The 13,708-nt window shown below is 40.4% G+C and overlaps 1 protein-coding gene across 3 annotated transcripts in view; it reads right to left on the bottom strand.

Annotated features, from left to right (window-relative positions):
* The window catches only part of SGPL1 (sphingosine-1-phosphate lyase 1), a 56,732-nt gene that overhangs the window by 28,808 nt on the left and 14,216 nt on the right, over nt 1-13,708 (bottom strand). For all 3 annotated transcript variants that reach the window (XM_061161734.1, XM_061161733.1, XM_061161735.1), the window contains exon 3: nt 3,890-4,055. In XM_061161734.1, the coding sequence (XP_061017717.1) occupies nt 3,890-4,055 (166 nt within the window). The remainder of the gene's footprint in view (nt 1-3,889; nt 4,056-13,708) is intronic.

Here is a 13,708-nt window from a genome sequence, read left to right as displayed (position 1 = left end):
TCTACGTGAGCAAGGTGCTGAAAAAATTGGAAATTCTATCAAATGCCTGATCTCTGGAGGGAAGACATTTCTGTGTCTAAAGTTCAGGTTGGCTCTTTAACAAGTGGTGCTGGGATAACTGGTCAACCACTTGTAAAAGAATGAAACTAGAACACTTTCTAACACCATACACAAAAATAAACTCAAAATGGATTAAAGATCTAAATGTAAGACCAGAAACTATAAAACTCCTAGAGGAGAACATAGGCAAAACACTCTCCGACATAAATCAAAGCAAGATCCTCTATGACCCACCTCCCAGAATACTGGAAATAAAAGCAAAACTAAACAAATGGGACCTAATGAAACTTAAAAGCTTTTGCACTACAAAGGAAACTATAAGTAAGGTGAAAAGACAGCCCTCAGATTGGGAGAAAATAATAGCAAATGAAGAAACAGACAAAGGATTAATCTCAAAAATATACAAGCAACTCCTGCAGCTCAATTCCAGAAAAATAAATGACCCAATCAAAAAATGGGCCAAAGAACTAAACAGACATTTCTCCAAAGAAGACATACAGATGGCTAACAAACACATGAAAAGATGCTCAACATCACTCATTATTAGAGAAATGCAAATCAAAACCACAATGAGGTACCATTACACGCCAGTCAGGATGGCCGCTATCCAAAAGTCTACAAGCAATAAATGCTGGAGAGGGTGTGGAGAAAAGGGAACCCTCTTACACTGTTGGTGGGAATGCAAACTAGTACAGCCGCTATGGAAAACAGTGTGGAGATTTCTTAAAAAACTGGACATAGAACTGCCATATGACCCAGCAATCCCACTTCTGGACATACACACTGAGGAAACCAGATCTGAAAGAGACACGTGCACCCCAATGTTCATCGCAGCACTGTTTATAATAGCCAGGACATGGAAGCAACCTAGATGCCCATCAGCAGATGAATGGATAAGGAAGCTGTGGTACATATACACCATGGAATATTACTCAGCCATTAAAAAAGAATTCATTCGAACCAGTCCTAATGAGATGGATGAAGCTGGAGCCCATTATACAGAGTGAAGTAAGCCAGAAAGATAAAGAACATTACAGCATACTGACACATGTATATGGAATTTAGAAAGGTGATAACGATAACCCTATATGCAGAACAGAAAAAGAGACACAGAAATACAGAACAGACTTTTGAACTTTGTGGGAGAATGTGAGGGTGGGATATTTCAAAAGAACAGCATGTATACTATCTATGGTGAAACAGATCACCAGCCCAGGTGGGATGCACGAGACAAGTGCTCCGGCCTGGTGTACTGGGAAGACCCAGAGGAATCGGGTGGAGAGGGAGGTGGGAGGGGGGATCGGGATTGGGAATACATGTAAATCCATGGCTGATTCATATCAATGTATGACAAAACCCACTGGAAAAAAAAAAATAATAATAATAAAAATTAAAAAAAAAATAAAAAAAAAAATAAATAAAATAAAAATAAATAAATAAATAAATAAAGTTCAGGTTGGAAGTTATAAAATAAAAAGTGTGTTGTGTATTTAAGCAGTATGAAATTGCCAAAAAATTAAAAATTAAAAAAATTAAAAAAAAAAAAAGAAATTGCCAATATTCAGCAATTTTCAAACTACAAAATTAATTTTGTATGATTCAGATATAGAAAGAGATGGGTGCGTGCATGATCAGTTGCTCAGTCGTGTCCAACTATTGGCAACCCCATGGACTGGAGCCTGCAGGCTTTTCTGTCCATGGAATTTTCCAGGCAAGAATACTGGAGCAGGCTGCCATTTCCTACTCCAGAGGATCTTCCCAACCCAGGGATCGAACCCACATCTCCTGTGTCTTCTGTATTGGCAGGCAGATTCTTTACCACTGAGCCACCTGGGAAGCCACAGACAGACACACAGATACATAAACAGTGGTTATCTCTAGGTAACAAGATTTTAATTTTATTCTTATGGTTTACCATATTGCCTGATTTTATACAATGAAAATGTACTGCTTTTATAGTAAGAAAAAATGTTACTAAAACCATGCAATGGTTTGGAGTTCATGAAGATTTAGATGGCACATACCATTAACACACTGCTAGTATTAGTTTTCTCATGGCGTACTCAGAGCTAGCACATATTTCTGAACACTAAAGGCAGGTAAGTTAAGTACCAGGATCTCAGATGGCTGAGCTTCTACTATGGGTTAAACAAAACGGACACAGGCACCGTGGGCTGAACAATGGGAAATACAAGTAAATACCTAAAGCTAATACCCAGCATATCGAGGAAATATAAGCCTCAAGGTCTCTGACCATAGTTCAGATTTACGAATGTGCCACTTTAAAAGGAAAAAGCACACAGAAGAGTGAATGCCAGGAGCTGAGGAGAGAAAGTAGTGGGAAGTTCAAGTTTCATGGGCACAGAGCCTACAATTATGAGAAAGGTCTAGAGATGGATGGTGGTGATGGCTCCATAACAATGTGAATTTTCTTAATGTCACAACTTTCCACTTAAAAATGGGTAAAATGATACATTTTATGTTCTGTATATTTCATCACAATAAAAAAAAACAAGAACTGCTACTCCTTAGAACCCTCTGGAATCAGACAGGATGGTGGGCGGCACTGAATCAAATGCTTCCCAGGAAAGGAATAAGCCTGAGCAGAAGGACAAGGGCTGAGTCTGTTTCCAAACCATGGAGCAAATGAAGCACAAGGGTTAGTCTGTCCAATCTGTCATGAATTTATGAGAAAGTCTTGCAAGCACTAGGAGCAGAAACTGAGGACATTTCATCTCTACTTTAACTAAGTGCAATGTTAACTCTGCTATAACTTGGCAATGTGGCAGAGTGTTACCGGATGGCTGGCTAATCTTCATGGTAAAGGGATAAAACAGAATCTGGCCTCTAAGCTGACTTCCCTAGGGGAATAAGAAAAAAAGAACAAGAAAATATCAGTTGAAGAGCCCCTTCAAAAAGATGTTATCAGGGAAGCAAATAGTTAACAGAAATTTTAAACAGATGAGAAATGATAAGCAAGTCTCATCAATGTTACTAACTCAGATACCCTACTATAGGTGAGGAAGGGGTGCAGGGGCATGTACAGAACACCCAGCACCTCTCCTACCATTGACTTACCCAACACAGCCCACAGGGGAAGAATTTGTAAGCAGGTAACACACAACCAGGTGGTGGGGGTGAGGGTGGGGGTGCAGGGGACATGAGCAGGGTCTTAGGAAGGATGGAAGATGGACAAACTGATCACTAAAAAACCTCTCAGTTTCCACACTCCCTGAGGAGTGGCCTTCTCTTCCCATCAGTCTGGCTCCTGGAGTCCCTACCCAGGAAGCTCAAAGTGTGCTGTCTCCTGACAGCAGAGGTTCAATTCCAAGAGGACAGGGACCCTGTATTACTTGTACTGTACAGATATCTCTAGAGCATGGCAGTGCCTAACACACAGCAGACGTTCCAATGGTCACTGCATGGGTGCTGTTCCAATTTCACATAATCTTTACCGAAAAGACAGCCTACAGTGAAAGCAATAAATCCATGCTTGGAGAACGCCAGGTGACACAATTATGTTTTAGGCAAGAAAGTAAAAGTGAAGAGGGTCTGAGCCACACTCTGTGAATCCTTACGATAACTAACTAATCTCTCAGGGGTTTTAATGTAAGCTGCCAATCCAGAAAAATCAACATAAACAGTTACAGTCACACAAGAGTCCTATTAAAACTTTACTAGTCAGAAGGCAATGCCCTTTCTATCTAAACAGATTTTAAAAATCAGAACCAAACCAACCAGGCAAGAAGTCAGCCCAATCCATTAGCCCCGAGTTCCAAAGCTGGTGTTAACGCCACTGTACCTTTACAGAGCGGGGCAGCATACTTACTCTCTGGCTGGAAGACAAACTCATACACCCAGACTATCAGCAGAGTCCACGCGACACTCCATGCAATCAGCTGCCAGGGCTCGTACTGGGTGCAGTGCCCGTTCACGTAATTCTTGGCCTTTGTGGAATATACTTCCAAAATCTCGAAGTAGGGCTCAAAGGCCTTCTAGAAACACAAAAGAAAAAATATATATATTACTTTCAGAGAGGGAAAGGAAGTCTGTTCTTAGTTTGTTCTTCAGCCCTTATTTTTTCAAGGGCAAGGCCATTCATGATGTGGCCCTACCCCAGCAGTAATCTTATCATCCTCTGAAGTCCGCAAAGCTTCTGCTCCAGGAACTGCAGCGGACACTGCCCCTTAACAGACATGTGGACTTTGACAAAGTTTTTGATCCTCTGTCTGTAAAATAAAAGGTTAAGCTGGGTCATCATTTCAGCTCTAAAACTTCTAGAAGACTGCAGGATTTACTGTCCTACTATCTTCTTTGTTGGCTGCACCGGGTCGCTGCAGTGGCACAGGCTTTCTCCAGTTGTGGCACATGGTCTTAATTGCCCCACGGCATGTGGTATCTTAGTTCCCTGACCAGGGATCGAATCCACATTCCCTGCATAGGAAGGTGGATTCTTAACCACTGGACCACCAGGGAAGTACCCATCCCATTATCTTAACTCAAACTAATCCTCTCAATATGTCTTTTTCTTCTTCTCTTCTTTATCTGAATCTTTCCCAATCTTTAACCCAAAAGGCAAACAGACAACTTATTGGAAAAGTCCCCGATGCTGGGAAAGATTGAGGGCAGAAAGAGAAGAGGACATCAGAGGATGAGACGGCTGGATGGCATCACTGATGAAATGAACATGAACCTGGGCAAACTCCGGGAGATGGTGAAGGACAGGAAGGCCTGACATGCTGCAGTCCATGGCGTCACAAAGAGTCAGACACGACTGGGCAACTGAACAACAACACAACCCAAAAGGCAGCAGACTATTTCTGTAAAAGGCCACAGGGTAAATATTTTAGGTACTACGGGCCAAACAGTCTGTGTCACAACTATTCAGCTCTGCGGCCGCAGCAAACGCAGCCACAAAACAGAGGATGAAGACTTGAAGGGAGCCGTGTTCCAACAAAATTTAATTCCAGATGCTAAAACTTGAATTTCATGTAATTTCACAATCACAAAATAGTCTTTTTATAAAAACAATTGCAAAATTAAAGCATCATTCTTAGCTCAAAGGCTATACAAAAACAGGCAGCAGGCAAGGTTTGGCCCATGGACCATAGTCCATCCATCTCTGCTCTAAGGCCCCATTTGACAAAAACTCTTAAGGCAAGGAACTGTATCTTACGATGTGAATCACTCAAAATAGCTAGCACAAGCAAGGAAAAAACCCTCTCCTCTGAAAAGTCACCATAATACCCAACTCATGACAGCAAATCTCTTGTCAAGCATTCAGTTGTGCCTCAACACAGAGCTTATGACAATGTGCAGCGCAGTCGCCTCGAGACCCTCATCTCCCTGCACGGTTGGGTCCCGGAAGACTGACCAGATCCCAGTCACATTCACAAGCCCCCCGAGTGCCCCAGACAAAATAAGTTCATCTTTAGTTTCCCATTCATTCCCTTTCTCAACATTTATGAAGGTTCTCCAGTGTTTAAGGCATTAAGCTGGGGGAACATCAAGGTAAATGGTGTAAGTTCTTGCCCTTACTGAGCTTACAATCTAATGAGAGAGGCCCATACGTACACACGCAGACACACATGGGCACACACATATATAAGTGAGTAATCAGAACTATTCAGGATAACACTATAAAAAGGATGCTGAGAGAGATCACTAAAAAAGGCCTACCTACCTCTACCTGTGGGGAGATGAGGAAGACAAGACAGAGGATAAAATCTAGAGAATGACCAAAGAAAAGTCTTTAGGCAGGAAAAAAAAAAAACAAAACACAACTCATACCCAGAAGAGAGAATAACAGCTGCAAATGCATAAAGGAGTCTGGGAATGGCAGAAAGCTCTGTGCAGTAACAGCACACACAAGATGAGGGCAGAGACTGTATTCCGTCTTCTCCAGAATTCATCCTCAACACATAGCATGGTGCCCGGCAGACAGTCTGTACTGAACAAAGGCTTGGATAGTGGCTGACAGAGACCAAGTGAATGAGGGAGCACATCAAGTTACAAGAGAACCGAGGCTAGGAGAAGTACACTAGGTCCAGATTTAAATTGGTCTTTAAAAAAAAAAAGCACAGAGACTGGAAGTATAAATTGACAGGTATTTTTGTAAGTGATTTGTCAGTATCTATTAACATTTTAAATGTACATTCATTTTGACTCAGTAATTCCAATTTTTGGTATCTACCAGTTTGTATCTATGTGCATTTTCAAGAACATACACTTTGTGACAGCAAAAGAAAAAATATAAATAAACATAAACATCTACTGATAGAGAAATGGTTAAATAAATTATAATATATACATTTTATATACCCATTCTTAGCAGCATTAAAAAGAAGACAGATTTAAATGAACCACAATGAAAATTTTCCAGAACACGGTGTAGAGTTTAAGGAAAAAACAAACTGAAGAACAAATAAAAACAAAACAAAATGCATGGGTTACTAATCAAGAGAGCGATTTTTTTTAAGATAACTTCATGGGAAAGGAATAGAAACAGGACAGAGATTAGAGACAAAAAATTTTAGTTAAGAGGACTGCTGAAATAGTCCAAAACAGAAATAAACTGGGTTTGACCTTAAGAGCTATATATCGGGGTCAAAAAAACAGCACAATTTGAAAAATAATTTTAGAGGCAGAACAAACAGGGTTAGGTGACTTATTAGACACAGGAAGTACAGAGATAATTCCAGCTTCTCAAATTCATGTTTGAGAGACTGGGTAAGCAGTGACAGCATTAACTGTGGTAGACAAGAGGGAGGGGAGCTGAAGATGGTGGAGGAGATTGTGAGAAAAAGACAATGCTGCTGGCTTACATTCCTGTTGGCAATCTACATGCGATGTTATAGCAGTAGCATGAAAGCTTAGAAGGAAGATGCGCAGTTCAACTAATGTTTGCTGAAAACATTTATGCCCTTAGCAATTAGGCTATGGTATACAGTAATTAGCACTGGGCAAGTCCTGGGTCCCCAGAGGGCTATCCATAGAAACACAGCTTATCTGCAGCCCCCTCCCCACAGTTCCTGGTAGCCATTCCCTAGAGCCCACTGTTGCTATCAACAATCAACCCCACACAGCAGTGGCGGTGCTGGCTGAGACCTGAGAAAGATCAGAGGAGTCTACCATCATCGAAGGTATGTCACAGTTTCGATTATTACAGAGCATCTTCTGGTGTTAGAGCTGTGATAAAGCCAAATGGTTAAATAGTGTGTATGAATGGGACGACAGGAGAACCATCATTCCAGCTTTTCAGATCACTTTTTCCTCTGGTGATTCTAGTTCCTAGTTCACCCATAAAATAAGAGTTTACCAATGTCAGACGGTAACTGTGGATGTTATCACAGCACTGACTGAACAAAAAAGTAACATAACTAGTATTAGGGAAAGAGCAAAGGATCAACAAATGCAGACTATTAATAATTCCATCGTTAAAAGCCTATTAAAATACAAAGGCATTCCTTGCTAACATTTACAAAACTATAATCAGCAGAAGTATATTTTCTTTGTAATTGCTCTGAGAAGATAATGGGAATCCATGAATTTGAAGTCTCTGACTACATCTCCTTAAGCACAGAGAAACACCTCTTAAGGAGATGTATTTCTATATTCTCTTATTCCAATGATAGAATGCTACTGCACTTGGACGGGTCCTAGCAAGTTTTCTGAATAGGTAACTAGTTGCTCACAGAAATTACACCTCCTGGCCTCACTCCAAGGTCCTTTTAGGTCACCACAAACAACCTAGGCTCAGTCCTCAATGAAGAAGCCCATCACAACACTGACAGCTCGCTGCCTGAAAGGGCTCTGTGGGGGTAATGTTTGCCATCTCCTTGGAAAAAAGGAGGAGGCAGTTCCTCGGAACCTTGCGAACAGCACCAACCCCAGGCTGGATTCTGATGCAATAAACCAGCCCTGGGGAAGTACGCAATCTAAACGCTGAAGAGAACTTTAGAGACCAAACCCATGTTTTCATTTTATAGATGCTCTGAAGTGAAACGGGGTACCTAAGCTCATCCGGATGGGCTTGAGTTACAGCAGAGGCTAGGAAACCAGTCCTCTTTCAATTCTTCATCCTTAGCGTCACAGGCAGAGGAGGACTAAACACATCACAATCCAGTGCCACTCCAAGGATTTTCTTTCCACAATTTATGCTCTGGGTAGAATACACCTTGGATATATGGAAACACACAACTACAGAGGCTTCTGTAGAGCTTAATCTCTACACTGCGTCTCTGGAAATACAAGAGCTATGAATGATCATCTACGAAGGCCACTAGCTTATTGTACAACTCCAGGAAAATTATTTCACCTGTCTGTGACTCTATTTCTTTATCTAGAAGGGACACAGAATATTCACTAAATAGCGTCTATGTGTATGCGTCTGTGGGTGAGTGTGGGTGTGATCTATTAAGCAAGGATCTTCTTGGTACTGGTGAAACTTTCACCAAAAAAGCATTCTCTCCTTCACACTTTGTTAGAAAACTGGAAATGTATTCTTGTAGATGAAAAAACCAAAACACTTTGCCCAATGAGTGTATATAAAATGATACTAAAGGATACCATAAATCTTTTAAAAGTATAATATTAAAGGAAAAAAGATCAACTTTAGTGTGAAGATTCAAACATTAAGCACTTTAAGAAGCTGTCAAATAGACAAAGGAGGCAAGGATATACAATGGAAAAAAGACAACCTCTTTAACAAGTGGTGCTGGGAAAACTGGTCAACCACTTGTAAAAGAATGAAACTAGAACACTTTCTAACACCATACACAAAAATAAACTCAAAATGGATTAAAGATCTAAATCTAAGACCAGAAACTATAAAACTCCTAGAGGAGAACATAGGCAAAACACTCTCCGACATAAATCACAGCAAGATCCTCTATGACCCACCTCCCAGAATATTGGAAATAAAAGCAAAACTAAACAAATGGGACCTAATGAAACTTAAAAGCTTTTGCACTACAAAGGAAACTATAAGTAAGGTGAAAAGACAGCCCTCAGATTGGGAGAAAATAATAGCAAATGAAGAAACAGACAAAGGATTAACCTCAAAAATATACAAGCAACTCCTGCAGCTCAATTCCAGAAAAATAAATGACCCAATCAAAAAATGGGCCAAAGAACTAAACAGACATTTCTCCAAAGAAGACATACAGATGGCTAACAAACACATGAAAAGATGCTCAACATCACTCATTATTAGAGAAATGCAAATCAAAACCACAATGAGGTACCATTACACGCCAGTCAGGATGGCTGCTATCCAAAAGTCTACAAGCAATAAATGCTGGAGAGGGTGTGGAGAAAAGGGAACCCTCTTACACTGTTGGTGGGAATGCAAACTAGTACAGCCGCTATGGAAAACAGTGTGGAGATTCCTTAAAAAACTGCAAATAGAACTGCCATATGACCCAGCAATCCCACTTCTGGGCATACACACTGAGGAAACCAGATCTGAAAGAGACACGTGCACCCCAATGTTCATCGCAGCACTGTTTATAATAGCCAGGACTTGGAAGCAACCTAGATGCCCATCAGCAGATGAATGGATAAGGAAGCTGTGGTACATATACACCATGGAATATTACTCAGCCATTAAAAAGAATTCATTTGAACCAGTCCTAATGAGATGGATGAAGCTGGAGCCCATTATACAGAGTGAAGTAAGCCAGAAAGATAAAGAACATTACAGCATACTGATACATGTATATGGAATTTAGAAAGGTGATAACGATAACCCTATATGCAGAACAGAAAAAGAGACACAGAAATACAGAACAGACTTTTGAACTTTGTGGGAGAATGTGAGGGTGGGATATTTCAAAAGAACAGCATGTATACTATCTATGGTGAAACAGATCACCAGCCCAGGTGGGATGCACGAGACAAGTGCTCCGGCCTGGTGCACTGGGAAGACCCAGAGGAATCGGGTGGAGAGGGAGGTGGGAGGGGGGATCGGGATTGGGAATACATGTAAATCCATGGCTGATTCATATCAATGTATGACAAAACCCACTGGAAAAAAAAATAATAATAATAATAAAAAAAAGAAAAAAAAAAAAAACAAACAAACAAAAAAAAGAATTTAAATCATACTGAAACAAAGGATACTAAAACACACAGGAAGAGAGACCGCAGGACAAGAAATAAGAAACAATCGATCCACAAAAAAAAAGCACAAATAACAAAATGGCAATAGTAAGTCCTTACCAATAAAAAATTACTTTAAATGGGAATGGATTAAATTATCAAATTAAAAAAAAAAAAAAAAGAAGCTGTCAAATAATGATAGAGCAACCAGACTTCCTCTTTTTCTTTATCCCATTTCCAATCTAAAGGTTTATTCAATAATCCTAATCATTATTAAACAAAAGGCAACTGCTGAAGTGTCTGGGAGCTTGGTAGCATTCTAATACTGAACTCTTTCACCTCCCATGTCATTTCAAGGGAGCAAGACACTTTCGTGAACACGATAGTAGCGGTCTACAAATCTAGTAACTTTGGGGCCTGTTACTTTTTGGAATGAGTTTCAAACTTTCCCAATGCAGTTCCACAGAAATGTATTTTACAACACAAACTAGCATATATAGCAACAGAAGATATAAGAACAAAACAAAAATTTCCAAAATACTTTAGGTACTAGTGACAGACTTACATTTCTTTTCTATTTCTTCCTTCTTTTTAAAGGCTTGGCACTGAATTGATTCTGCATCCCTCTAAATGGATCATGACCTTCAGGTTTAAAACCAGTGTCTTAGAGTGATTTCCCTCCTGGCTTCCTTAAATTTAGAATGTAGTTGTGTAACAGCACAGGAATTAACACTAAGGTTCCACTCAACACAATCTCAATGCTTTTTATACTTAGGGTTTATTTTCTTAACATTTTCACGAGGCCAAGACTATGATGTGACAGAGTCCATCTAAGTCCAGGAGACTCAGAATTCTTCCATCACAAATTACTTTCCTATCAGCACTGACCTACAGATCTCCCCAGTGATATTAACCATTTTCAGTCCTTGAATCCCTTCAAGAGAACATGACTGTCTAAGCAAACTTTGTATAATGGCACCATCCACATCTTCTTTCCCCCTCTCCCCCAGCAAAAACTTCTTTGAGAAACAGTACTGCACTTAATTAACTTCCCAAATATGCAGTGATATTTTTTCCCCATTAAATTTCTTAAATAACAACTTAGACCAGAAGAAGCATTCTAAAAACGACTATCACTCAAAGAAGGTATTTCCAGACCCGCAAGGGATGACGCTTCTTTCCTTAATAACAACAATCCTTTCCATTACGGGGAAAGGATTGTTATTATTACTTCTAACCAGCAGAAGGCACCAAAATTATCCAAGGAGCTTTTCTCAGAACAATCCGTCCTAGAGGACTGTACATACAGAGTGGAGCCCAGAAATATATATTTTGGAAAATGTCCCCCAGGTGATGGTGACATCCTCACTTGGTTAGGAACCCTTTCTCTACACCATAACATGGTCCCTTCTCTCCCCATCCCCTACTTTGATAAAAGAAATACTCAGCAATTGAGTTAACATATTACTGTGCTGAGTCGCTCAGTTGTGTCCGACTCTTGGCAACCCCACGGACTGTAGCCCACCAGGCTCCTCTGTCCATGGGGTTCTCCAGGCAAGAATACTGGAGTGGGTTGCCATTTCCTTCTCCAGAACATATTACCAGATGGGCGTAAAAGACATCCACCAAGCTGAACTGGAAGTGTTAAAGCTGGGGCCCAGCCACATCAATTCACTGCTCATGGCTAATATTTATTCTTTGGTGAGATACTAATGATCTAATCTAATTATTAGATACTAATAATCAAAATCCTCTAATAAAAGCACACAACTCAACACTCAATAGTTTTTCCACAAGAGCCAGAAGAGGTCCGAGCTTTAAAGCAGGAATGGGCTGTTGAGGAAAAGAAAAACCTGTTTTACCCAGTCCACCCACTGTCTTAACGTCTCAAAAACAAATCATACTCTAATGACAGAGACTGCAGTAAGGCCGTGAAATTAAAATAGAGAAGAAAGCCAAAGAGTTAAGAGCTTATTATTACTTTACTTCTACTCTAAAAATAGGAGAAAAAAAGTTAATAGAATCTGATTCTCCTTCAGATTACATTCTGCAGAACTTCAAAGTACAAAGTAAACAGGTAAGAAAAACACTATTGTCTTTAGAGCCTCAAAAGGCATTAAAGTTTATCAGCAAAAACAGATCACAAGCCCAAAGGGAAAACTCCCTTGAGTCATTAAAGAAATTGAGCAATAAACCAAACGGCCATTCCAACCAACCAGGCGTGACTGTGTGATACAGAAATGTTTGAAGGGAATGAGTCGTCATTTCTTAGGAGGTAAAGAGCAAACCATATACTTCCCCCAAAATTCCGCTATGTAAGGCAAATGATCCAGTATCTGAGAAGTTCATCTCAAAACGCTTAACTGTCCATATTTTCCCTTCCAGTCAGGCCTGGACAGTCAGAGAGACATTCTTAGTCCTAGTTCACAGGCCTGACAAGACTGACTGCTCTACACTTTACACTGAGTTATTTGGGCAAAGCACCTCAACCATCACTGGGACACAATCTTGGCCTCAGAGAGGAGACAGCCATGCAATGTAACACAGTTGTTAAGAGTGTATTCACAGAAAATTCAAGCTCCTAAAAGCTGGCAGCCCCAAAGACTACCAAACGGCCGTTGAAAACTTTTTATTCATTTACTTGTGGTCAAGAGCAGGCATCCGGTGAAGACAGATGCTGATTCTGTCAACTGTCAACTCTGAGCACCGCTCTTCTGAAATATATCAAAAAAGACATTATGGGGAGCTTCAACCTAGCAGAGAATACTGAAATACACAAAACTAAGTCCAACAAGCAAAAGGAACAGACTGAGGGATACATGCACGCTCAGTCACTTAGGCATGTCTAACTCTTCTCAACCCCATGGACTGTAGTCCTCCAGGCTCCTCTGTCCATGGGATTTTCCAGGCAAGAATACCGGAGCAGGTTGTCATTTCCTACTCCAGAGGATCTTCCTGACCCAGGAATTGAACTGGCATCTCCCATGTCTTCTGTATTTGCAAGCAGATTCTTACCACTGAGCCACCTGTGTTTTCTTGGTAAACACAACCTCAGGCTGAGGGAAATAGGGCAGATGTGGGGGGAAATTGCACTCTGCAAATTTGAGCACATAACGTTACCAAATCTGCAATGAACTCCCAGAGTCTCTCACAGTCAGTAGCTAAATGACTTACTGTGCACATGTACACGAAGTTACCTATCAAAGTACAAAAGAAGTTCATCATCCTTGTAATACTGGAAAGGACCCCTTGGATAATAAGCAAAGTCAAGTGGGAATAATCCCGCATTCTTCACACAAAAATGAGAATTCTTGACTTCCCTGAGAAACCGGGGAAGAAGTAAGTCATCTAGGTTTCTCCCTTCCCATTCTTCTTTTACTAATAGGATTATCCATTTACCTTTGTCAGAGTTAAGATAGCTAGACTTTCCAAATTATAACTAGTTACAGAAATCCCCTCCCTTCAGTAACAGTCACGCAGCTATTAGAGATGAGAAATACTGAATACATGCCCAAAAGTGTAACCTAAGTAAACCGCAAGGGCTACT

Source organism: Dama dama, chromosome 15 (assembly GCF_033118175.1).
Source record: "Dama dama isolate Ldn47 chromosome 15, ASM3311817v1, whole genome shotgun sequence".
Taxonomy (NCBI): Eukaryota; Metazoa; Chordata; class Mammalia; order Artiodactyla; family Cervidae; genus Dama; species Dama dama.
This window is presented reverse-complemented; position numbering and strand designations above follow the sequence as displayed.